The 27632-nt window shown below is 43.0% G+C and overlaps 3 protein-coding genes across 5 annotated transcripts in view; 1 reads left to right on the top strand and 2 right to left on the bottom strand.

The window, feature by feature from the left end:
• ACTN4 (actinin alpha 4) overlaps positions 1–8192 on the bottom strand; it is a 34074-nt gene extending 25882 nt beyond the window's left edge. For both annotated transcript variants that reach the window (XM_063431230.1, XM_063431231.1), the window contains exon 1: positions 7930–8192. In XM_063431230.1, the coding sequence (XP_063287300.1) occupies positions 7930–8067 (138 nt within the window). In that variant the 5' untranslated portion in view covers positions 8068–8192. The remainder of the gene's footprint in view (positions 1–7929) is intronic.
• MRPS12 (mitochondrial ribosomal protein S12) overlaps positions 1–27632 on the top strand; it is a 295484-nt gene that overhangs the window by 140245 nt on the left and 127607 nt on the right. The gene's annotated exons all lie outside the window — the stretch shown is intronic.
• Positions 10948–27632, bottom strand: part of CAPN12 (calpain 12) — a 57967-nt gene continuing 41282 nt past the window's right edge. The window contains exons 14-20 of one of the 2 annotated variants that reach the window (XM_063431258.1): positions 21243–21303; positions 19978–20036; positions 19181–19249; positions 19022–19100; positions 12555–12671; positions 11730–11788; positions 10948–11389 (exon numbers count right to left, since the gene is read on the bottom strand). In XM_063431258.1, coding sequence (XP_063287328.1) covers positions 11363–11389; positions 11730–11788; positions 12555–12671; positions 19022–19100; positions 19181–19249; positions 19978–20036; positions 21243–21303 — 471 coding nt within the window. In that variant the 3' untranslated portion in view covers positions 10948–11362. Of the gene's footprint in view, positions 11390–11729; positions 11789–12554; positions 12672–19021; positions 19101–19180; positions 19250–19977; positions 20037–21242; positions 21304–27632 lie in introns of those variants that run through there. The other variant, XM_063431259.1, reaches the window with a different exon arrangement.

Below are 27632 nucleotides of genomic sequence, written 5' to 3'. Positions count from 1 at the left end.
TGCCACGCAAAGCTATGAAAGTTTTCTACCACATGTTAGGACTATCAAGCTCACGGAAGTTGCAGGTACCCAGGGATACAGCATGCCTGCCTTCTACCTTGGCATGTGGACGATTTCAGCTCCAGAACAGAGGCTTTTCAATGAGAAGATAAAGTACAGGCTGGAGAAAGAGGGATACAGACAGCAGGGTTGCAGCTTTTACAAGCTGGTTTAGATATAACCTGAACGTAAAATGCATAATTATTTGCATACATGTTTTCATTCTGAGTATATATACTCAGTGATTTTTATTTTCCCAAAGTAGTGTTCTTTTAAAACCACTCAATTGCCCATCTTGGCTTTCTATTGTTACAGCTTAATAGACACATGGCTGGCCAGGTTTCACAGCGCCAGGTCTACTATAAATCCTATGGGGTGAAAAAAATAAAAATATTAAAAATAATCGTTGGGTGGATCAGTGAGTCAATGTCTCGCTCATTCTTGGCATGCAGCTTGATGTCCATGTAGAGAAGGTGGCTGCTGGTAGCTCCACTCTTGAACCTGTATCCGTATCCACTCTTCATGATGATCTGGCCAAGGTGGTTGCAGCCTATGCAGAACATCATTGGGGATAGTGCTTCACCTTGGTATATGCCACATTTGATGTTCACTTGAGTTATTGTCCTGGAATTGGCTTCTAGAGTTATTTTCCATTTGTCCATCGAGTTCTTGATGAAGGCCCCTATTGTCTTGTTGACCTTGTATAGAGCCAAGCATTCCAGTATCCGTGTGTGGCATTGTGTCATAGGCTTTCTTGTAGTCAATCCAGGCCATACACAGATTGGTCAGTCTGATCTTAGAATCTCTTGCGACTGCTTGGTCTACCAGTAGTTGGTGTTTTGATCCTCTGGTGCCGTTTCCAATCCCCGTCTGAGTATTGCTCATATATTAACCATATACCCTTGGATCTTGGAGGCTTTGATGCCTGACATGAGTTTCCATATTGTGGGGAGGCAGGTTATTCATCGGTAGTTGGATGGTCCTCTTCCCTTGTGAGGGTCCTCCATGACCAGTATTATTCTGCCTTGTGTTAGCCAGTCAGGGTGGGAGCCTGTTGCTAGTAGCTGGTTCATTTGTGCTGCTAGGCATACATGCAGCACTGTTAACTTCATAATCCAGTAGTGGATCATGGTGATGACCAGCTCTGCATGTGTGCTGCTCTCTGTTGGATATCTTCAACTGTGATGACTTGTTCTGGTTCTGGCAGCATGCAGTGGTCAGCTTTCAGGTCTAGTAGCCACTGGGCCTCAGTGTTATTATTATTATTATTATTATATTATTTATAGAGCGCAGAGATGCTTCTTGCTCCCAGATATTCTTCCAGTACTGTTCAGTCTCAGTGGTGGTTACCCTGTAGCTGTGCATATATCTTGGATGGTTCTTTGGTAAAGAATGCATTGATTCTCTTCGCCTCTGCTTCTCTGGTGTATCTGCTCGGTCTGGTTGCCAGTGCCATCAGTCTTTGCTTAGCTGTTTCCAGCACCTCTGGTATAGGCATATCCTTGTACTACCGCAGCAGCCAGGAAGTATCTTTGATCTTTCCACCTCTGTTAAGTTGATCCAGCTTACCAACTTCCTTCGTAGTCTCCATGGTGGGCATTGCTTCTCTTTGAGTCAAGTAGCTGGAGGACCACTAGTGCTGTGGCATATACGAGTCTGTTAGTTTCTGTGACGGTGCAGGATGGGATTGTGGACAATGCTTCATTAACTGCAGCTAGTATGCTCTCTGGTGGTTGCAGTTTAACGACTGCAAGTTTTTCTAGGATCATTTTCCTTATATCTGTTATGCCATCTTGGGGTATGGATTGAGGTTGACAATTCTCTGCAGGTAAGAATGTGGGTATGGGAATTTCTTCCTCCTCATGGTGTATGGTTGTTTTTTTCTGTAGTCCATTCATTTCCAGTTGTGACACTAGATTTCTCTTGAAGATGTTAAAACGTTGTGTAACCAGCTGTTTTAGTGTTGGGCTAGATGGTCTTTTATTCATCCATAGCATCCACATACGTTTCATGTAGCCTCTCATTGGGTCTGCTGTCGTAGTAGCATTTAAGCAGGTCTAGGTTCTCTCTCAGTGTCCAGGAATGATTTGTTCCAGTAGCCCACTTTTCAGATTACCCTGGTTCCCTAGCATCTGACACGGACCTTGTTAATCCGGGCGACGTCCGAGCCGGCATGACTCTTCGTTCGTGCTGCTCTCATATTATTAAGGTGAGCAGGGTATATATCATTAGGTGTCTTGCCCAAGGGCACTTACTGGTGCCGGGATTAGAACCTGTGGTTCAAAGTCAGTGACATTATCACTGTGCTATCAAATCGAGAGAGATGTAGATATAGAGAGAGAAAATCACCAGGAAGGAGGTGTGATGACAGCACACCACAAAACACAGGAAGTCACGATGCAGAGGGGACAGGTTTGGCCATATGCAATGTTAATGAGAAGCCTGCAGGTCCGGCCTCAGCACTTCATAATAAAATACTTAGTAAAGATAGAGCAAGAACAGGTCTATATGAGCAATGTAACAGTTACAAACATATGGCAATAGAACCACTTGTTTGAGGCATGAAATGGGTTAATAAACTACCCCTACTAGACAGCATGATAAGTGGATTTGAAATAAAAGAAAAGGTTTCAGGAATATAAAGACCGGGAAGCCACTGACCGGGAGGGAGTGAATGGGAATTGTGAGTCCAGTCGCTAGTAACAGCCATAACACCCACCCAGTGACTGGAAAATAACTGTTACCAGGACTTCGCAAAGTTTATTCACTAATGCATAGTTGCCAATGTTCAACACTTACAGGGTTATTCACTAAACTGAGAATTCCAGGAATTTAAAGAAACATTGGCAAAAGAACAAAAAAACCCTCTATCATTTTCCTTCCAATTTGGCTTTTAATTCACTCTGAAGTGTCAAAAAAAAGTCACCTAAATCTAAGTGTTTCTATCCAGACCCGATTAAAGAGCCTGTAAAAAAATTCATTTAAAAACTATTGGAGTGCTGCAGACACTTTATAACCATGATGTGAATCCTGCATCCACAAGTGCCTGACTGGTTCACCTTTACCTGTCTTTCCCAAGCATTTCAAGGGCCTCACCCTTTCACTTGGTCGGTCAAGAGTTAAAACCACCCTTGCACAACTCAGCAAACAAAGACATACTTAACCTTTTCTCTCCTGACATAACATTACAGAAACCGTTAATGATTACACGGCTGCAAGGTTAAAAGTACAATCCCACTGCACTGGCAGCAGCCGCTACTAAGAAGGCCCTGGAACATGCATTTTAACATTTTTATACTAAATACTCTGCTAACTGCATGTGGCAGGAACACAGAATGCAAAGTATATGAAAAGGACAAAAGAAAGCAGAGTAAGCATGGAGATATATAAATCCCTTTCTGAATTCTATTATTCTTGAAAACAGGGCACAATCCACAGACAGCCACAAGGAATCCTCAAGGGACCCTACATTTAAAGGGGGAGATAGTTTGCAGCTGCCACTGAATGGGTTAAAGTCAGTGCACGGTTAACAAAAAGCCCGCACATTGCTGGTCCATGTGGCATCCTGATAAACCTGATCTCCAGGTCTGCCCAGCACCTGAACACAGGGCGGCCTACTTAGAGCTGCTTATTGTCTGCCATAAAAAGGCAACTGTGCTTCCTCAGAGAGCTCTATAAAGAGGCTATTCAGGCTCTGTGAGAGCGTCCCTAGCCAGGGGAATTGGAAAGGTTTTGAGGCTCACAGTTAATAGTTTAACTTCACTCAGGAAAATCTGGGAGCAGTTGCAGCAACAGAAGTACTATGCTTTGTGGAAGCAAGATGCAGCAGAAAGTTATTGCTCACACATTAACCACAATGTCTGCGCTTAGCAGAACTTGCAGTTCCTTAAAAAAGCAGAACACAAAATACAGGTTCTATTTCTGCACCCCAGATCTGCTTTCACAGAACATGGAGACAACAGTCATTGAAATAACTTCAAGTTATTAAAAATCATGCCAGGAGCCATGGCAGGAATACCGCTTCGTTCTGTGTCTCCTACTGAGGAAACATTTACAGTCTTCCATGGCAGATCCTTCTTCCACTTTCAAGAAGAGTTCTCCAGGTCTAATTTGACAGGGTCTTCTTAAAAGGCTATAAAAGACTGTTTTAATGGGAGGAACCTCCTTTGATTATTCAGAGCAGACAAAACAAAATCAACCACTTACACGCAAAGGGGGATGACAGACTCTGCTGAATCATTTCATGTACAGCGTGGTGAATGGGGCAGAAGACTGAAGTTCTGACTTTTGGACTTGTTATTGAGGGAGACCCAATATACAGGTTTCAGGCCAGGATTGGGAACCAATGCAGTTTGATTCAGACAGATACTTTGTATTTTCAGATCATTACGCAGCTGAAGTATTTTAAAACTGAATACATTTTAGAGCTCTAGTTAATTAAGAGACCAAAAAGCAATGGCGAGACTAACCATAGATCAGTGTGGCTCACAATCACATCTTAACCAGAATTATTTCCCCAACACACGTTTTAATCCGTGTCAAACACTGAAGAATACACCAGATAGTGCCACACTATAGCCTACAGGAGAACCTAACGCTGCATTGTGACAGCATCCCCACTGCCAAGTGTTACTAATATACAACATTTCAATGTCACAAGAGACTACTTCAATGGAGGAGGGATGTGTCACCACACCCAGCGATACCGGCACATTGCTACTACACCTCTCATTGAATGAGTATGACTCCCTAGCATCACACACCCATCAGACAGAAAGCTGGAAAATATCTGAGATTTTCCAGGCAAGAGCGAGCATTCCACTCATCTAGTGCTACATGAACAGGGACCTGCCAGAAAGCCCAGAATCACAGCTGGACTGAGAAACTAGAAGGAAGTGTATTGAGCTGAGGTTTCCTTGCTAGGGAATAAAATATCACTAGCCGACATCCCAGGAGAAGCGTGCAACTAGAACCTTAGAGAAAAGCCATCAGCCACTTAACATCAAACCAGATATTAAAATGCTCCTCGTAGGTTTTGACAGGACAATCACATTAACTATGTATATTGCCCTACATAAACTGAATTCCATAAAGTCATATGAAAAGTGCAGACATGTTAGCTAAAAGGCTTTGATGCCATTGGCACACACAGAACGTAAAGCAATCAGACCAGGGCTGCAAGCCATGAGCAACATTTGAGATGCTGCAAGAAGGAAGGAGTTTATAGATGGCAGCCATCAGATATGATCTTTACACCTATTAGTATATGTAACTGACTTACAAGTGTCATTACTTGTACAAACCACAAGAAGCCTGATTTGGTACACAAATGTCATCTCACATTATTTGCCATTGCATCATTTCTGATTTGAGATCTCAAAGACCACAAAAAAATTGAATAAAATAAAAACGGTTACATGTACCATCTACCTACACAACAGGAACATGGCTTTATAGAAGTGGTTAATAGCGAACCTGATGTAACTCCTGTTCTCATATCCCCTAGTCATGGTGACTACAAGCCAGGATTTGATGGTCACATTAATCCAGCCGTGTTTGCCTCATGTGAGTGCATAAGTTTTTTTCCCTCCTTGTAGTCATTGCTAAGGTCTTGCAGCCACTCCATATATGTTGGTGAATGAATGCGATGAGGCTGTGAGCTTAATGAAAACCTACTGAGGATGAAAGCAGTGTTACAGTGCACAAAGATCAGGATGTTATAGTAACTAAGCAAAGTTTTACAATAGAAAGTATGTTCTCACTATACAATATCCTATGATTCTAAGCAATGCATGTCAAAAATAGAAATCTTTATTAGGGATATAACAGGCAACACACAGCTACAGCCATTCCAGCGGTGAGCAAAGTGCCCAATAGGACGGTAGAGGTAGATGCTCAGTTGATAGATGTGCTATGCATGTGTCCACTCAATGATCAATAACTTTTAAATGGAGACAATTATTGCCATGTAATAGGCCATCCTTCGTGGCAGCAATCGGAAACTTGTGCTCCTAAATAAAATCACTGACCCAAGTCTGAACTTAAGTTTTAGGTTGTGATACCCATACTAAGTTTGCCCAGTCTTGCACTTGTGGCTAGCAACAGAAAGGCAATAGATCAATGCCTGTATAAGGTATACAACTAGATAAATGGAATCCAGAAAACCATGCAGCTCTGCAAATGGCTTGTACAGACCAGGAAACTACGTCTGCTCTACCTTGTCAAACTCCATTTGTGTATTGTCCTGCTTGAAAAATACACCCAGTGACCATTGCAGGGAATAAAATGACAAAAATATAGGTGTAAAGTCATGTGGACTTGAGAGGAACAGAATACAGGAAAGGTTACTGCTGTGCTGAATACAAAAGGTAAAGTTAGTGAGTCGAGTCCCGGAAAATGCACGTACCAGATGGAACATACATCATACAAACGCACATTGGAACATGGAATGCATGCAGGAGGGGATTAATCAAATGAATGCTAACTCATTTAGCAAACCAATAAACTGTTCTGAAAATAGTAACCTACAAACAGGATGTTAACAGATATGAATCTGAATGGCTGACATTTGGAAGAGAATCTAAAAATTGGCTTGCATATTTACAGCTTGTGGTTTCCTATATCCTGTTAAGGACCATGGTCCTACAGCCATAACAGTCTGATCCATAGAGACCCTACACTAACATTGCATGTCCTCATTTTGCATTAGCTGGGCTCTATAGAGTCATATGTAAAATTCATTTGGCATTAGCTTGGCAAACAGACATATATAGAACTTATTTAGTGTGTTACCAGGGCTCTATAGAATATGTATAACTCATTTAGTGTGTTAGCTGGGCCATATAGAGTAATATGTATAATTCATGAAGTGTTTTACCAGGGCTCTATAGAATAATATTAACTAATTTAGCGCTACAGAAATGATGCAGATTCCCCTGCCCTCCCCCCCAAAAAACCAAAGCAGACGTTTTACGCACAATATGGTTATGGCCAAGGAAACCCAATGATCCTTTTAAAGAAAATAAATCCACATCCGATCACCGTATAACTGTAAATTATACATTTGCGCTTCCGTCAATGAAGAATTGACTCCCAATAAATAGTCTATGTATGGGGAATATATGTTGCCTTCCTCTGTGGTTTCTCCTTGGACTCTATAATATATGCATGTTCTCTGGCTCTATGTATCCACACACACACACACATATTTATGGGGCTAATAAATGCCCCATAAACAAACTACCTCAGATTATTGCAACAAATAACCCCCCTATACAAAACTACCTCAGAGAGATAGAGATAGATTTCCTGCTGCTCCCAGGCCTGGTCTCTACATGCATGCTACCTGGTCCTCTCTTGATACAATATATACACACGTTTATACAATATTAGCCTTCTTTGTAGTTTGTATATATTAGATGTTATTACCTTCTATTGCTGTTGCTCCCAGGCCGGATCTCTATGTATATTATTATTATTATTATTATATTTATATATTTACCTTCCATTGCTGTTTCTCCCAGGCCGGGTCACTGTGTATAATATATTATTATTATAATTACCTTCCATTGCTGTTATTCCCAAGCCTCTATGTATATATTATATTTATTATTATTATTATTATATTATATATATTATTATTATAATTACCTTCCATTGCTGTTATTCCCAAGCCTCTATGTATATATTATATTATATATATTATTATTATTATATTTACCTTCCGTTGCTGTTTCTCCCAGGCCGGGTCTCTATGTATATTATTATGATTATTATGATATTTATTATTATTATATAATTACCTTCCGTTGCTGTTTCTCCCAGGCCGGGTCTCTGTGTATATTATTAATGATATTATTATTATTATTAATGATATTATTATATAATTACCTTCCGTTGCTGTTTCTCCCAGGCCGGGTCGAGCAGCAGGTCCCGGTCCCAGTCGTCCTCCTGCTCCATGTACCGGCCATCGGGGCCTATGATTCCCATGGGCCTGGGGACCCCGGGGGTCGCGTGATAGTCCACCATGGCGGCTGAGCGGGTGTGAAGAAGCAGTGAGGCCGTCAGTGAGTGACTGCTCCGGTGAGTGAGTGCCGGGCGCTGTCTGTACCCGCGGCTACTAGCTGGGGCTGCGCATGCGCACTAAACCCGCACAGCGTCTGCACACTCACCACAACCGAGCCAGCCAATGGTGAGAGAGGGGGAGGAGCCAAACACCGGCGCTCCCTCCAACACCACCAATAGGCAACTCCCTCTCACTCCCCGCCTAAGCAGAGCTCCGCCCAATAGACAGTTATACTAAGCCCGCCCGCTGACGTGTAGGACCCGCCTCTTCTACCCATTCACAGAGCCATCTCCCGCCTCAAGGCGTCTCCTCTGACCCTGCCCAGTCTGTCAGGGCCCTCAGATCACATGACATACCACCTCCCCACCCTCTCATAGTGTATAATAAACAGCCTCCCAGTATAATATACACTGCCCCAGCTCAGGGTATCAGTATATAATAAACAGCCTTCCAGTATAATATACACTGCCCCAGCTCAGGGTATCAGTATATAATAAACAGCCTCCCAGTATAATATAGACTGCCCCAGCTCAGGGTATCAGTATATAATAAACAGCCTCCCAGTATAATATACACTGCCCCAGCTCAGGGTATCATAGTGCATAATAAACAGCCTCCCAGTATAATATACACTGCCCCAGCTCAGGGTATCAGTATATAATAAACAGCCTTCCAGTATAATATACACTGCCCCAGCTCAGGGTATCAGTATATAATAAACAGCCTCCCAGTATAATATAGACTGCCCCAGCTCAGGGTATCATAGTGTATAATAAACAGCCTCCCTGTATAATACACTGCTCCAGGCCTCCAGGTAATAAATGCCCCATAAACAAAATACCTCAGATTATTTAATTAAAATACCCTCCTGTGTATAAACTACCTCAGACTATAGTAATACATAACCCCCTGTGTATAAACTACCTCAGACTATAGTAATAAATACTCCTGTGTATAAATTACCTCAGACTATAGTAATAAACACCCCCTGTGTATAAACTACCTCAGACTATAATAATAAATACCCCCCTGTGTATAAACTACCTCAGACTATAGTAATCAATACCCCCTGTGTGTAAACTACCTCAGACTATAGTAATAAATACCCCCCTGTGTATAAACTACCTCAAACTATAGTAATAAATACTCCTGTGTATAAATTACCTCAGACTATAGTAATAAACACCCCGTGTATAACCTACCTCAGACTATAATAATAAATACCCCCCTGTGTATAAACTACCTCAGACTATAGTAATAAATACCCATGTGTATAAACGACCTCAGACTATAGTAATAAATACCCCCTGTGTATAAACTACCTTAGACTATAGTAATAAATACCCCCTATGTGTATAAATTACCTCAGACTATAGTAATAAATAACCCCTATGTGTAAAAACTACCTCAGATTATAGTAATAAATACCCCCTGTGTATAAACTATCTCAGACTATAATAATAAATACCCCCTGTGTATAATCTACCTCAGACTATAGTAATAAATACCCCCTATGTGTATAAACTACCTCAGACTATAGTAATAAATACCCCTATGTGTATAAATTACCTCAGACTATAGTAATACATATTCCCTATGTGTATAAACTACCTCAGACTATAATAATAAATACCCACTGTGTATAAACTACCCCAGACTATAGTAATAAATACCCCCTGTGTATAAACTACCTCAGACTATAGTAACAAATACCCCCATGTGTATAAACTACCTCGGACTATAGTAATAAGTACCCACTGTGTACAAACTACCTCAGACTATAGTAATAAATACCCCCTATGTGTATAAACTACCTCAGACTATAGTAATAAGTACCCACTGTGTATAAACTACCTCAGACTATAGTAATAAATACCCCCCATTTGTATAAACTACCTTAGACTATAATAATAAATACCCTATGTGTATAAATTACCTCAGACTATAATAATAAATACCCCATGTGTATAAACTACCTCAGACTATAGTAATACATACCCTCTATGTGTATAAACTACCTCAGACTATAGTAAAAAAATACCCCCTGTGCATAAACTACCTAGGACTATAGTAATACATACACCCTCTGTGTATAAACTACCTCAGACTATAATAATAAATACCCCGTGTATAAACTATCTCAGACTATAGTAATAAATACCCCCTGTGTATAAACTACCTCAGACTATAGTAATAAATATCCCGTGTATAAACTACCTCAGACTGTAAAACTAAATACCCCATGTGTATAAACTACCCCAGACTATAGTAATAAATACCCCCTGTGTATAAACTACCTCAGACTGTAATAATAAATACCCCCTGTGTATAAACTACCTCAGACTGTAATAATAAATACCCCGTGTATAAACTACCTCAGACTGTAATAATAAATACCCCCTATGTGTATAAAATACCTCAGACTATAGTAATAAATACCCCCTGTGTATAAACTCCCTCAGACTATAGTAATAAATACCCCCTGTGTATAAACTACCTCAGACTGTAATAATAAATACCCCCTATGTGTATAAACTACCTCAGACTGTAATAATAAATACCCCCTATGTGTATAAACTACCTCAGATTATAGTAATAAATACCCCCTGTGTATAAACTACCTCAGACTATAGTAATAAATACCCCCTATGTGTAAAAACTACCTCAGATTATAGTAATAAATACCCCCTGTGTATAAACTATCTCAGACTATAGTAATAAATACCCTCTATGTGTATAAACTACCTCAGACTATAATAATAAATACCCCCTCGGACAATTAAAGTCAATATTTTGTAATACAAATGTGTGCGTGTATGTGAAGTAAATCACAACGACCATCCTGCAATAGAAGTCAAAGTTTAATGACTGTGTCTGGTGAGGACAAGGCGGCCACATAGGTATGTGGTTTATGAGGTATTTTTAGGTTTGGTAGTCATTTTTTTAAAATACGGTAAAAGGCAATAGATCTCAGGAAGGAGACAAAATCAGAGGGGCTGTTTAGCGTTAGCATAGGAGACCGCCACTTTAAAAAACAGATGCATTCTGGGATCGCACGCCATGTGTTCTCATGTCCAGGTGTCTTTCTGCCTGATGTTGGTATTTAAACGCGCAGGTCCTCCGTTTCCTTATCTTCTTACAGACCGGCCCTGCCTGAATCATCTTATATGGTGGGGTGACAGGTCGGCAGTGTCTCCAGCCGCGTGGTGGCCGGCTAGCGCCGATTGAGCAGTCTCTTGCCGTCTGAATCCTCTGCGGTCAGCTGTACATAGCCAGTCGCAGCCACTGTTACCAGAAAACAAGCACGTTAGCAAGTGATCTTGGCTAATATACACATAATTATATGGAAATTGCACATTTCAGCCAAGCCTGCCATAGTCACAGCTTGCCATTTTAACTTCAATTTTGCCATTCGCTAGAATTTGGTGCTAGTGAATAGGCCCTCACGTGCCGCTTTCACCATTTGGTTGTCCATAGAAATTATGGGTTGGAACTTGGATAGAATAGCCAGACGGTTCATTATAATGGCTTTGACCGGAGCAGCCTGTGATTGTCTGATTGGATCCATGTTTTCTGTGGCTAGCCTTGCTCCCCTGGTTATTGCCTTTATCGGATCACTACTTACCTGGTGATAGTCTACGGTCACTGTGCCCGAGCCCGAGCGGTCCGCAGCCTGAAAAAGCCCTGCAGAAAACACATCAATGGATTACACGGAGCTAGATGTCACTTTTCAAACATTTATTGTAAATGCTGTATATCTACTGCGGCAGACACTGAGCTATGGGATAACACATTACATAAAAAAACAAACAACGTTACATTTATTAAAATCCGCGAAGATAAGGTTGTAATTACGCAGCTGGTCAGTTTGGGCTTCGTGAAAACAAGCAGTTTAGAACTTGGAAGTAATTTCATTCATGAAAAAAATGAATCAATTAGTGAACAAAGCTACTCGCATCAGCTTTATACATACAACTGCAGTACCGGTGCTCTCATAGAAAGACATGGCGGAGTTAAACTACACGGCACACCGTGGGAAGCAAAGCTTGTCCCTGTAACTTCTCAAAGTGGAGGGTTTACATTTGTAATGATTTTTAAAAAGATATTAATATGTACAGAGGCACCATGCATGACCTGTGCAAGATGGAGAAATAGTTATAGCTGTGTAACGGCGTTCATTTATGGGTTTGTGGAATGTTCCATGAATTGATACATTCAGGGGCAGTCTAGGCACCATAAGCACTACATACCAATGTAGTGGTTATGGTAGCCAGTGGACATTGCACCTGGTTCTGGATCACACGGTTTGAGTGGCTTGACCGAAACTTGGGCTTGGTTCCCTGCTCTTCGATTGATAATACAGAGATGTCACATCTGCCTTACCAATATTAATTTTGTCCCTGTTTTGGAGGGCAACAATGGTCTGTCTGTCTTTGACGTCTGTCCTCACCTATCACACTTTTCAGTTTTAGGAGGCAACAGATGAAGTTGGGGTAACGGAATGAGTTGTCCTGGTCGGCGTACCTCACGCATGACAGCTGCACCAAAAAATTATCCTGCGGCAGCCCTAGGACAAGAAATAAGATATATTACCCCGCTCACTGTCCTGCTAATGGCAGAGTAAAGCGAACAGAAGCAGAATGTCATGAAGGCTAGACTGGCAACAAATATTACTGTATTACAATGGAGTATTATTACAATGTATGATTACAGCTCAGTTTATTATTACAGCTCATTGTATTATTACAGCTCATTGTATTATTACAGCTCATTGCATTGTTACAGCTCATTGTATTATTACTGCTCATTGCATTGTTACAACTTGTTGCATTGTTACAGCTTATTGCTGCCTGCCTCTCTGTGATTTCCAACTGGATGGCCGATCACTTCCTTAAAGGGAATCTCCAGTGCCAGGAAAACAAACCCCTTTCCTGGCACTGCAGGTCCCCTCTCCCTCCCACCCCCCATCCCAGGTTGCTGAAAGGGTTAAAACCCCTTCAGTGACTTACCTGTATCTAGCGCCGATGTCCCTTGGCGCTGGGTCAGGGTCCGCCCACGCTCCTCCCCTGCAGACGTCATCCGGTGGGGGAGACCTATTGCGCATGCGTGGCCGGCGATGGGGAAGACCTAATTCGCATGCGCGGCAAATATGTGCTAGAAACTCGGAAGTGCCCTCTAGTGGCTGTCTAGTAGACAGCCACTAGAGGAGTTAACCCTGCAAGGTAAATATTGCAGTTTATGAAAACTGCCTTATTTACAGTTGCAGGGTTAAGGGTAGTGGGTAGCCCCTTTTTAACACCAGATGTAGCTAAGGTGCTGGTCCATGACGTTTTTTTTTTCGCCTTGACTACTGCAATTCCCTTCTCAGTGGTCTTACGTGTTCCCAGCATGCACCGCTGCAATCTATAATGAATGCGGCAGTGAGGCTCATTTTCCTGTCCGCCCGCACCTCCCACATCTCCCCCTCTGTCAGTCCCCATTGGCTTCCAGTTAGATATAGGGCTCAATTTAAGATTCTGGTGCTTGCTTACAAGTCCCTACATAATGCTGCTCCAACCTACATATCCTCCCTAATACACAAGTATGTCCCGTCGAGCCCCCTGCGCTCTGCCGAAGACCCACTTCCATCCTCTGTCCGTACTCCCACATCTGATGCTCACATTCAAGACTTCTCCAGGGCTGCACCTTTTCTGTGGAACTCACTTCCCTCCTCCATTAGACTTTCACCCAGTTTCCACTCCTTAAAATTTTAAAAACACACTTCTTCAGGAAGCATATCAGTGAAACTGTTAGCAGGTTGTCAGCCCGCGCCCTCATGACTCCTCTCCTGCAACTGTCAAAAATAATCTTCTAAATTCTCAGTGATTACTTTTCTGGCAACCTTTTTCATTACCCGTACTTATACCTTTTGTGTCACTATAACCCACTTCCTCTAGCACAGGCAGGGCCGGACTGGCCCACCGGGATACTGGGTAATTCCCCGGTGGGCCGGTGCTCCTGGGGCTGGCAGTGCAGCACATTACTCTTTTTTTTCCTCCTCTGACATCTTTGTTTGGGGCTGGAGCCTGGGGCAGAAAGTTTGCTGGATGGCTGCCAGAGGCGGTGACAGCTGGTTTGCAGCAGAGAGCAGTGAGAGCACCGCATGTCTCTCTCACTCTCTCACAAAAGCAGCTTCCCTCCAGCTCCGCATGGACAGTCTACAGATCCAGCCCCTGCACTAGAGCTCCGCCCCCAGCCTCTCCCTGGTGACCTTTCACACAGGAAGTGGAAGAGCTACATGGAAAATGCTCACACTGCACTCACAGTCCAGGTACAGTGAAGGTACAGGTAATTATATAGCCACTAAGCAGCCCAGGATTGATAGAGAGAGAGAGTGAGAGTGTGAGTGAGAGTGTGAGTGTGTATAGAGCTTGTAGTGATCTAGTGTGTGTCAGTGAGTTTGTAGTGTGTGTGTGTATAGAGCTTGTAGTGATCTAGTGTGTGTCAGTGAGTTTGGTGTGTGTGTGTATGTATGTATAGAGCTTGTAGTGATCCAGTGTGTGTCAGTGAGTTTGGTGTGTGTGTGTATGTATGTATAGAGCTTGTAGTGATCCAGTGTGTGTCAGTGAGTTTGGTGTGTGTGTGTATGTATGTATAGAGCTTGTAGTGATCCAGTGTGTGTCAGTGAGTTTGGTGTGTGTGTGTATGTATGTATAGAGCTTGTAGTGATCCAGTGTGTGTCAGTGAGTTTGGTGTGTGTGTGTGTATGTATGTATAGAGCTTGTAGTGATCTAGTGTGTGTCAGTGAGTTTGGTGTGTGTGTGTATGTATGTATAGAGCTTGTAGTGATCCAGTGTGTGTCAGTGAGTTTGGTGTGTGTGTGTATAGAGCTTGTAGTGATCTAGTGTGTGTCAGTGAGTTTGGTGTGTGTGTGTATGTATGTATAGAGCTTGTAGTGATCTAGTGTGTGTCAGTGAGTTTGGTGTGTGTGTGTATGTATGTATAGAGCTTGTAGTGATCCAGTGTGTGTCAGTGAGTTTGGTGTGTGTGTGTATGTATGTATAGAGCTTGTAGTGATCCAGTGTGTGTCAGTGAGTTTGGTGTGTGTGTGTGTATGTATGTATAGAGCTTGTAGTGATCCAGTGTGTGTCAGTGAGTTTGGTGTGTGTGTGTGTGTATGTATGTATAGAGCTTGTAGTGATCTAGTGTGTGTCAGTGAGTTTGGTGTGTGTGTGTGTGTGTATAGAGCTTGTAGTGATCTAGTGTGTGTCAGTGAGTTTGTAGTGTGTGTGTGTATGTATGTATAGAGCTTGTAGTGATCTAGTGTGTGTCAGTGAGTTTGGTGTGTGTGTGTGTATATGTATAGAGCTTGTAGTGAGCTTCTGTGTGTGAATTAATCCCTATGGAAAACACTGGCAGGTGTATTCATTAAACTGAAAATTGACAGGAATTTACCACAGACTTTAAATTTAAAGGGACACTTGTGAGTTTCAGACAATGCACTGTTTAAATCCTGGCCGCCTAAAATGTAAATCCCCAGATGTTGAAGAACTACAACTTCCATGATGTATTTCATGCCTTTAGAATGAAAAGGCATCATGGGAGTTGTAGTTCTACAATGTCTGGGGTGCTACCTATTGGGCAGCCCTGTTTTAAATAATGAAACTTTGTGGAGTATATACACTAAGCACCAGTTTATAATAAACCGTAAACTGAAATTCTAAATTGATGAAACAATTCAAATACCACAACTACTACAGAATGCTACCATGCAGATTGAGGACAGCACTGATACTCTCAGCTTATGACTCCAGTCCTAGTTTGTGCTAAGCAGTGAAATATGGCTTCTCCTGCTGTAGAATACCAGATGTAACAGTTGCGGGATGGGCGCCCAGTAAAACCTAGATAAATGTCAATCCATGCTAAAAAAGTTTGACACCTTAGTGATGAATGGCAGCAGGGTTCTCTTGGCACCATAACCACTACAGAGGTCTGTAGTGGTTAAAAAGCATTTGTTTATGATATTAGATGATGTAGACAATTATCCAATTTAGCAATAGTCACAGCGGGCTGTAGTGGTTAGGATGCTTGGAGTGTTCTTTTAAGACACTAATAGATGCAGAAAAACCTAAAAAGTTAATAATTCTTTTCTAATCACCTGTTGGACGTATGTTACCTTTGATATAAATATTAAGGGGCTTATTAAATAAAAAGTGACTTGTGCTGATGAATTGTCTTTCAATATTTAGGACAAATATCCAAGTTGTAAAAAAAATAAATCTTTTTTTAGTAGAATTGGAATTTTTTCCCCAACTTTGCTATTGTGGTCTTAAAGGTGGTTCTCAAATCACCAATAAACACCTTAGTGAATAGTCCCTTTTTAATATTAGAATAAAAGGTTCAGATGTAGTTCAAGATTTTCTGGGATAGTTATCGTCCTTAAATTTATTGTCACATTTTTTTTTGTCTGTAGTGAGGTTGTGTGTCAGAGAGCTTGTAGTGAGTCTGTAGTGAGTTTGTGTTTCAGTAAGTTTATAGTTAGCTTATGTGTGTGTCAGTGAGCTTGTAGTGAGCTTATGTGTGTGTGTGTCAGTGAGCTTGTAGTGAGCATGTGTGTGTCAGTGAGTCTGTAGTGAGTTTATGTGTGTGAGCCTGTGTGTGCTTTAGTGAGCATGTCTGTAGTGAGCCTGTGTGTGTCGGTGAGTTGGTAGTGAGCTCCTGTGTGCAGTAAGCATGTCTGTAGTGAGCTTGTGTTTCAGTAAGTTTATAGTTAGCTTATGTGTGTGTCAGTGAGCTTGTAGTGAGCATGTCTGTACAGTGCTTGAGTGTGTGTCACTGAGCTTATAGTGAGCTTGTTTGTATCAATGAGCTTGTCTGTATTATGCTTTTGTGTGTTTAGAGAGCTTGTCTATAGTGAGCTTGTGTGTGTCAGTGAGCATGTAGTGAGTTTGTAGTGAGCCAGTGTGTCAGTGAGCTTTTGTGTGTCAGTGAGTTTTTAGTGAGCCTATATGTGTGTGAGCCTGTGTGTGTCAGTGAGCATGTCTGTAGTGAGCTTATGTGTGTGAGCCTGTGTGTGTGTCAGTGAGCTTGTAGTGAGCTTATGTGTGTGTGTGAGCCTCTGCGTGTGTCAGTGAGCTTGTAGTGAGCTTGTGTGTTTCAATGCGTTTGTAGTGAGCTTATGTGTGTGTCAGTGAGGTTGTAGTGTGCTTATGTGTGTGTGCTGTGCTTGAGTGTGTGTCAGTGAGATTATAGGTACATTGTGTATGTCAGTGAGCATGTCTGTAGTGAGCTTGTGTGTGTCAGATGAGCTTGTCTGTATTTGTGTCAGTGAGCATGTCTGTAGCGTGCTTGTCTGTAGTGAGCTTGTATGTGTGTCATTGAGCTTGTCTTTAGTGAGCTTGTGTGTATCAGTGATCTCTACTTGAGTTAGCTTGTGTGTGTCAGCGAGCTTGTCTGTAGTGAGGTTGTGTGTATCAGTAAGCTGTCTGTAGTGAGCTTGTGTATGAGTAAGAGAACTTGTGTGTGTTGTTGAGCTTGTCTTTTGTGAGATTGTGTGTCAGCCTGGAGGGTGGGTATTACAGCACTGTAATACCCATGGATCATACGGAGTGAGGGGCTGCAGGTAATAAGCAATATAAGAGCCCCAAAGCACATCGATATAAAAAACACAAACACTCTGTGGCCCGATGAATTATAAGGCTGGAATAATTTTTTTCCAGGGCTGCTTTCTGTTCCCAGTCCGTCCCTGAGCACAGGGGTGTCCAAACGTTTTTCAAAGAGAACCATATTTGACGAAGTAAACATGCGTGAGGGCCAACCATTTTGCCTGACATTCTTTGAACCATTAAAATTAAATGCAAACTAACTATTTTATGCAAAGTTTATTGCAAACAGCATACTTTTCATTTCATCTCTTTATTCTGTCTCAGATCCCTTTATTATGTCTCTTTATTTTGTCTCTTCTCTCTTTATTCTGCCCCTTCTCTCTTTATTCTGGCCCTTCTCTCTTTATTCTGCCTCTTCTCTCTTTATTCTGCCCCTTCTCTCTTTATTCTGGCCCTTCTCTCTTTATTCTGTCTCTTCTCTCTTTATTCTGCCCCTTCTCTCTTTATTCTGTCCCTTCTCTCTTTATTCTGTCCCTGGTCCCTTCTCTCTTTATTCTGTCCCTCCTTTCTTTATTCTGTCTCTTCTCTTTTTATTCTGTCCCTCTTTATTCTGTCCCTTCTCTCTTTATTCTGTCCATTCTCTCTTTATTCTGTCCCTCTTTATTCTGTCGCTCTTTATACTGTCCCTCTTTATTCTGTACCTTTTTATGCTGTCCATTCTTTTTGTCCCAGCAAGGAGAAGGAACCAAATTCCGCAATCGTGCGCACTAAATCCCGTGACGCCCAAAAGATCGCGAGAATGCAGACTGAGGTCATTGCAGGTCCGCCTGCGTTCTCGCAATCTCTTGGCCCCCAGTGAATCCCCGGGCGTCGCTCAGGACCACTGCGTTCAAAGATCCAGAGATCCTAGGGGTCCTGAGCGGCGCTTGGGGATTCACTGGGGCCACAACAGATAGATTTACCAAATTAACTGCGGGGCCATATTAAACCGGAAGGCAGGTTAATGAGCGGCACACGACTGTTCTGAGTGGTCTATCCATTCGGTATATTGTTCATTATACGAACCAAATTGTCCAATCTGTTCGGTGGTGTTCGTATACCGGACCATTCAAGGTAAAACAGGGGACCTGTCACGGTATTATACCATATTGTATTACTACAGCGTATTGTATTGTTTTACTATATTGTATTTTTATTTTATCTTATTTATTGGATTTTGCACATATGTCTAATTGGGTTTTAAAGGGACTGTAGCCCCCTGTACTGGGACATAATCAATCAAATTTTTAAAATAAAGATTTTTTTTAATGAATGAACTTTACGAATTACTTACCTGCGGCCTGCAGGGCTGGTACTATCTGATCTTTGCCAAGTTTGCCATCTTCCTGCCTGGGCATGTTATAGAATATGTGCTGCAGATAGATACAAATCTTTGTTGATTTATTGCTATCACTGCAGGTTCTAATATTGAAAGGGTGGATACAGTACTCACCGTCCCAGTTGAGATGGCCTTCCAGAGTTCAGTAAACTGCTCATAGTCTATGGAACCCACAGCAGCTGTCTGGCAAGAGTTATGGACTCACAACAGAAGAGAAATGACGAGGTGACAGGGGCACAATTGTCACATCTACTGTGTACTGTACTCATCAAAGCAGGGAATTCCATATTAAATGGATCAACAGAGGTAAAGACTACACGCTGTCTGAACGTAGAACCCCATTTCTATCTCATATTTGCTCTGCTACACCAGGCTGCACCTAGAAGATGCAATTCTGTCAAAATGAAGCAATCACCGTGGAAACCACAGGAATGTTGCTGTGTTTAAAAGGACACATGCTCTGGATTCCGCTTGCAGCTCTGGGACTCTTTAAGATAAGTAAAATTGTAATTTTTTTATTGTCTAAATTATTTATTTTGCAATATTGTAATGTGTAATCTACATCATTAATTCAAATATCTAGATTGTAAGCTCCTTGGAACAGGGTCCTCATCAACCCATCATTACTGTCACAATTCGACTAGTTTATCTCATTTACTGTCAACTTCCCCCTTTATATAGTTGTAAGGCACTGCCAATAATCATAATATAGATAATTTAGGGTCCGTTAGGGTCACACTAGAATAACCCTTTAATCTCAGAGAACAGACAATGTAGTAATAACCTGCAGGTTGATAATGGTTTCTGGAGTTTAGAAGGAGGACAGTACAACCACTCTGATAATGGATGCATAGGTGCTGGACCACTGATGGTCTACACACCACTGGGGGAATGTTCATATTTCAGGATACATCCACGGAAGCAAGAAGGCAGCGGCACATATCCAAGGTGAAGCTAGGCAGAGTGGGTGCTGTGGGGAGAAAAATAACCCAGATCATTTCAGATATATTGTATATTCTCATAATATGGCTAGCACATATAGTCTACCTTCTAGCTGTGCATAAAAATAATAATATTACATGAACCGTGGGTCACTGCCAGCAACTGTTACTACTCTGATACAGACACCCTAATGGAGGTCAGTCAGGGCCCCTGTGCCAGCTGAGGGAGGGGCATTCTAGTAGTGTTCACCTCCATACATTTCATATTTAATATGCAAGAGACAGTCTGGGCCACAAAAAATCTGGGAAAATAGCATTAAAGGGGCATTATTGTCACCAGAACAACAGCTTATTGTATTTGTTCTGGTGAGTATAATCAGTCCCTTCAGGCTTTTTGTAGTAAACACTGTATTTTCATATAAAATGCAGTGTTTTATAACAGCCTAGGGATACCTCCACTGGACACTCCTCAGATGGCTATTAGAGGTACTTCCTGGGGCAGTGCTGCACACAGTGCAGTACTGACATTCAGTTTCTCCACCCTCTGCATGCAGACACTGAACTTTCCTCATAAAGATGCATTGATTGACCAAGGCTGTTTTTGACTTGTGCTTGCATTGCCCCTGATCTGCCTCCTTGACTCAGCCAATCCTATGGTAAAAGTATTGTAATTGGATATTGGATATAATTGGATATGAGCAACAATTCTGATAATGTCAGCCAAGAAGGCAAATGGGGGCAGTGCCAGCAGCAGCAGACTGGAATAAAGGTAAGATTATAACATATTTGGTGGGCAAAGCAGGAGAGGGGCAGGGGACAATAATGGTGGTTTTAACACTATAGGGTCAGGAATACGTATTTGTTCCTGTAGAAACAGTAACTTGAGGCAATCAGACGTAATGACCGTGGGTAACTAGGGGTAATAGGAGGGGGTAACCAGAGTTAATGAGAAGGGGTAACTAAGGGTAACAAGAGGTAATGAAAGGGGGTAATTTACTATTTACAGAGGAATAATCCAGTGGTAACGAGAGGTGGTAACAAGAAACAGGAGGCAAGGAGAGGTAATTAAAGGTAACCAGCATTATCCCGGTGAAATAGCAATATTGCATGGTGGGAATGGCATTTGTCTTTATTAAAACACTGTTTAACAGTATTATTTTTAAAAAGAAGCTCCTGGATCCCTTGTGGACAATGCCTTATCCAGAGACAGAGTATTAGCAATGACAATCACTTACCAAACTCACTGAACAGACTGGCTAAAAGCTTTTGAAGCTGAGTATTGGTGAGTCTGCCATCCTGTGGGGGAGTAAATGTGAGTTAGTGAGAGTGAGGTTAAATAAGTGAGGGAATAAACTTGTGTTAGTGAGGGTAAGGTTAAGTAAGTGAGGGAATGAAAGTGTGTTAGTGACAGTAAGGTTAAATAAGTGACCAAGTAAACATGAGTGTGTGAGAGTAAGGTTAAATAAGTGAGGGAATGAACGTGTGTTAGTGAGAGTAAGGTTAAATAAGTGAGCGCGTAAACGTGAGTTAGCGAGAGTAAGGTTAAATAAGTGAGGGAGTAAACATGAGTTAGTGAGAGTAAGGTTAACTCCTCAGGACCGCAAATATGAGCCGTCCTATGCACTTAACCAATCGCCGTCGTTTCCCTGCCGGAGATCGGTGTTGCTCCCAGTCTGGGGGGCTGCCTGACAGACCAGACAGTCCCCCCTCAGCAAATTAGGCCCCTGCGGGCCATGTGATCGCTCTAAAAGACCACACGCTCTGAGACACCCAAAAGTACCACCAAAATACATGGAACGCCCTCCCCAGATAGCCCTGATCTGAGTGACTATCACATCAAAAATCACTCAGATCTGTTCGGTGGTGTGGGATTGTCAGACCGACCATCCACAAGGTAGAAGCCCAAAATAGTTCCAGAGGAATCGTGGCAATGGCCGGTCTCTGTTCACAGACTTCCATACGAAAACCACACATAATAGACAAATGATTTCAAGTGTCGAATGCTTCCCACATTTGGTAGTTTGTATCTCTCGAACGCTTTTTGTAAGGGTGGTCGGGAACTTGAACGGGCAGAAGTTCAGTCTTCACCGGTGTTTGTGAAAGTGCCTATCCGAAATCAGTTCCAGGCTCTCGACGACCAGGTACCGCTGCCTGCGTTTGGGAGACAAGATGGCCACCATCAATTCTGTCTACCACGTGTGTTCGGCTGTACGAAATGATGGTCACCCAGGAGAGCATTCATTAGTTGTTTCCCTTGTGGTTTTGCACTTGTTAACAGAGCTTTCTAATATTTTAATTAGCTGTGGGGGTGGTCCTAGTTCGGTTACCGAAACAGTGAGTATATAAAGGGAATGATAGCGTTCAAAAAGGGAATAGTATGAGTGATGGAGCATTCCTTTTCGGGTCAACTTGGGGATGTCCGGAACATGGGGAAAAAAACAACAGAAGTTTTATCAATTGGCCAACTTGATCTGGCGAGATAGCCATCCGCATTCCCTTTCTGTTTACCGGGTCAATATTAGATGGTGAAGTCGTAGGGCCGTAGGGCCAGACTCCACCTCAACAGTCGTGCATTGTCTCCTGCGACCCGATTGAGCCATACTAGTGGATTGTGGTCAGTGATTAAGGTGAAGGCTTGTCCGTAAAGATAAGGGGTTAATTTCTTCAGTGCCCATACTAGAGCCAGGCACTCTTTCTCAATGGCCGCATAGCTGATCTCTCTCGGCAGTAATTTCCGACTAAGGTAGGCTCCGCCCTCTCCAACTTGACTCAAAACCGTCCCCAGTCCTAACATGGAAGCGTCTGTATGAACAATAAAATGTTTGTTAGGATCTGGGGCAGCTAGGACAGGAGCATTGATGAGAGCTTGTTTTAAGGCTTGGAACGCTTCCTCACATTCTGATGACAACAGGACCTGCCTAGGTAGGTTCTTTTTATTGAAAATTCAACATGTACAGGCACTCTCTTATCTATAGTGGTGCTGGTATCAAGGTAGCCCACATATAAATACCTTGGGTATATACAATATACACGTATGATACCGCACTCAAAGTTTGATATAAATAAAATATATATTTATTTCTGAGTCTATTAATATACGTCTGTTATTGCACAGTATAATATAAAAATATGGCAAAAAGGGAAATATATATTTTCTTTATATGAAACTTTGAGTGCAGTATCATACGTGTATATTGTAGGTTCTTTTTAGTCAAGTTGGTCAGGGGCTTTGCTAGGGCACTGTAGTCGGTGGACAAAACGTCTGTAGTAGCCGGCTTTTCCCAAGAAAGCCATGAATTGTGTCTTGGTACGGGGAGTGGGCCAGTTGGCTACAGCCTCAATCATAGCGGGTTCTGGCTGTTGTTTCCAACATCCTACACGGTGGCCCAGATATTGTACCTCTAGATTAGCCTCCCACGTGTCACTATAAATCGCTATGTCATCCAGGAATGCGCACCCGGAGTGTCCACCCTATGCGTGGCCAGGGTAGTGTATCCTGGTTCCTGAGAAAACATTGCCGGTTTGGCTTCTAAAAGTCGTATCACTTGGGCCCTCTCTTGGGCCCCTAACCAGTCTCCTAGCTGTACCAATTCTATAGCTCCCTCTCTAGGGTCACCTCCTATCAGGTCGTGTAGGGGTAATGCATCGGGATCCTCTGAGGCTGGTGCACATTTATCTCTGTCTCCCCTTCCCTATGCTCTCTAATGAGGTCTAATTGACCTCGGACCAGTCTCCCATAGAACAGTTCAAAGGGAGAAATCCCAGTCGATTCCTGAGGGACCTCCCAGTATGCAAATCGGAGGTAAGGTAGGAACCGCTCCCAGTCTCTGCAAGCGGCTGTAAATGTTTTTAGCATCTGCTTGAGAGTCCTGTTAAACCACTAGCAGAGACCATTAGTCTGGGAGTGATAGGGGGAACTCATGATAGGTTTGATCCCGCAAACCTTCCAAAGTTGGTGGGTCACCTCTGCTGTAAACTGGGTGCCCTGATCCAAAAGGATCTCCCGAGGAAATCCTACTTGAGAGAATATCCGGACCAGGGCATCCGCTACCGTTTCTGCCCGGATGTTGGGGAGGGCCATGGCTTTGAGGTATTGGTAACATAGTCCACTACAGTAAGGATGTATCTCTTACCGGACTAGGCTGACCCAAGGGTCCTATCAGGTCTGCGGCGACCCGGCTAAAGGGCTCCTCTATGATGGGCATAGAGATCAGCTTAGCCTTCGGCTGGTTTCCGCTTTTTCCTACCCTCTGGCATTCTTCACAAGTTTGACAGTACTGCCGGACATCCCTGGATATGCCAGGCCAGAAAAAGTTCTGGGTTATCCGATAGGCTGTCCACCATATTCCCAGGTGCACTGCTAACGGTACATCATGTCCCACTTTCAGAAGCTCTAACCAGTATTTCCGAGGCACCACCAGTTGGTGCTTCTGAACGGGTCCAATTTGTTTAATTTGGGCTCCGTTATCCTGTACAACCTTCACCGCTCTCACACAAACTGTTCTCCACCTAATCCTCCCAAGGGGGGTTATCCCCTGCTACTTCCCTTTCAAAGTCCTCCGGGTTATCCCAAGCTAGCGGTCCTAAGGTTACTGTCGGCGGCACCTAGGCCTCCGAGGAATATGAGTTGACTTCCCTGGCTTGTGCCTGAGCTCGTGTAGGCACGGTGTGTACTTCGGGATTAGTCGAGGAAGCGAAAGCAAATGTTAGAGGTCCTGCCTGTTATTCAGGCAGAGAGTGGCTCCCCGAGTGGCTGGAGTTCCTGACTGGTTCCAGGTGGGTCGAAGTGGCTCTAGGGGACAATTATTTCGAACGTGGCCCACTTGCTTGCAGCGGAAGTGGCAGGGTCCGGTCTTCTGCTGGAGCACGTAGGCTTCAGACGCTGGTCGTGGAAGTGGCCGATAATTCCCTCCCTGTGCAGGTAATGATGGTTCTACCCAGGGTGGCAGGGGCTCTAGGTTGGGGCCAGTCTAGTTTGCAGGCATCTGTATATTCATCGACTAACCTGGCTGCTTCAGGTAGAGTGAGAGGGCATCGATCTCTTACCCAATCTTTTATGTCGAGATGTACTAAAGTGAAAAATTGTTTCAGTAACAATAGCTGTAGTACATCTTCCATGGTAGTTGTTTGACTATTGCCATTGATCCAATGAGAGGCGGCTTGGTGCATCCTTCAAGACCACTCTGTGTAGGAGTCCTAATTGGCTTTTTTCAGCTCCCTAAATTTCCTGCGGTAAGCTTCTGAGGTGACTGCGTACCGGGCCAACAGGGCTTCCTTCACTCGCTCGTAGCTGTGGATCTCTTGGTCTGGTATGGATCTGAAGGCATCAGCAGCCTTCCCAGACAGTATTCCGGCTAGGATGGTGTGGCAGAACTACTACTCATTTGTCTGTTTTTTCTACTTGTTGAGTGCCTGGAACTTTTTTCGGCTAGGCACTCACGCTGTCCGTTCTATTTCCCAAACACATACACTAACGACGTTCGGGAGATATAAACTATCGACTAGGGGGAGCATTTGTATCCTGAAATGAAACGATTCCCTTACTTGGTGTTAGCACAGGAACCTCACCAACGGAGACCGGCCAGAACACCTATTTTCATTGAACTGTTCTGGGCTAGCACTTCGTGTCTGGCTGGTCAAAACTTTATCTCAATGGCATTCTCATTTTACCAAAACAATCTGAGTGATTCTTGGATATGTTGTACACTCAGATCGGGGCTATTGGGTAATGTAATTTTTGTGGTGTTCCTGAGTATGGTGGGGACACTTTTGGGGTAATGTATATTTTGTTAGATTTTCTGTACCTGAGAGAGAATTTTTTTAGAGAATTTTTCTCACGCAATTATCTCTCAGGCACAGAGGATCCTGGGATTGAAACCCCTTTTTTCTTGCATTGTAAACACCATATAGGGGTCTGGGCATACAAGCTGTGTGTGTGACAATAAACTTGAATTGACACCCAGGACTATGTTTCGTCTGGTTACTGGGGGAATGGGTATTTACTTATGCTGATGGTTCCAGAGTGGCTGAAGGAAGGTAATAGCAGAGGTAACCATTTAGGTTACCCATGGTCCGCTACATCTGGTATGGCTCTAAATGCATCAGCAGCCTTCCCAGACAGTTTTACGGCAACGATGGTAATCCATTTGGTCTCTGCTACCTTGTGAAGGACACATTGCTGCTCGTAATCAGCCAGATATCCATCAATCTCCTCCTCTGTCTCTTGGAATGCCTTAAATGCAGTGAATGGTACCCTTCGCGGCTCCGGTGGGAGGCTGAGGCTGTTCCAGGAAACTGCTCTCGTTCGCTGCATTTTGAGTATACGAAACTCATGTTCGCGTTTCTTATGGGCTTTCGTATCCACATTGGCCAGAATCTTGAGAATGACCTCTTGGGGGGTGTTTCGAGCCAAAAAGTGCTAACTGTTCCTGAATCTCCCTCATCTGCTCGGTGTCTTCTGGGGGACTTGAAAGGTTCCCTGCAGTTACATTTTCTCTGGCCAGCTTCATTAGCTCGCTGATTAAAGTCCTTTTTGCTTTGCTGCTGGCAATGTCTTCTCGTGCTTCTAGGAGTTCCTTTAAAGTAGTACGCTTGAGCTGAGCGCAGCTGATCTCCATCCATTGCTTTTCTAGGATAGTTCCAACTTCAGCTGTGAGCTCCAGAAAAAAGGGACCATCCCACCGCTGCCACCACATGTGGCGGACCGCCAGTATATCGCCGCCACAGATTCCCTTTTCCAGAGTAAAATAGCTACAACAAGTTGTGTAGGTAATTATAGCCAGTATAGTATTCCTCCCACACATTAGTCGAGACTGAATGCTGGGAGTAGATCTGTTTAATGCAGGCAAGGTAAACTCTTCCCTTGTGCCTGAGAGATAAGTAAGTCAGGAACGGTACAAACTCAATTATCTCCCAGGTACAGAAAAGTATAAATTTTTTTTTTTTTTTTCAATTCTTTATTTTGTGATGACAGCATAGAAATAGGCAATAACAAGTCTTGTGAACATGAGGTAACAGTTACAGTATACGGTTTCACGTAAGTTGTATTCAGGCTGAAGAGTATAAACACTAAGATATCTGATTTTTGAGGGTGCTCATCTCATTGGTCTATAATACAGCTTTGACTTTTGTTTCACATTGTCTAGTGTCCTAGGTTCCTGAACCCATGTGGGGAGGAAGCCACTGCCATTTCCCATATAACCAAAAGATATCTGTATAGCTCAACATTTAGTCTCTAAGTATAGTTAGTGAGAGTGTAGTGTCCGTTTCCTGCCTTGAGGTTGTCGCTAGTCTGTCACTTTCCGTCACGTATTTTCAAAGGCGGGGAAAGAGTGTGATGGGTGGTCTGGTGTGTTTGGGTGGTCGGGGTGTGGGTTTGGGAGTGGGTGGAATGTGTCGTAGTCGTGGGAAGTTAGTGAGTGGGGCGAGGAAAGAGAGAGAAGAGAAAAAAAAAAAGGAGAGGGGGGGGGAAAGTATAACAATTTTTAAACACCCAAAAGTACCCCCAAAATACATGGAACCCCCTCAAGTCACATCCCCCGATAGCCCTGATCTGAGTGACTATCATATCCAAAAAGATTGAGACAAGATGGCCTCCATCCATTCTGTCGCCCATGTACATTTGA

Source organism: Pelobates fuscus, chromosome 9 (genome assembly GCF_036172605.1).
Source record: "Pelobates fuscus isolate aPelFus1 chromosome 9, aPelFus1.pri, whole genome shotgun sequence".
NCBI lineage: Eukaryota > Metazoa > Chordata > Amphibia > Anura > Pelobatidae > Pelobates > Pelobates fuscus.
This window is presented reverse-complemented; position numbering and strand designations above follow the sequence as displayed.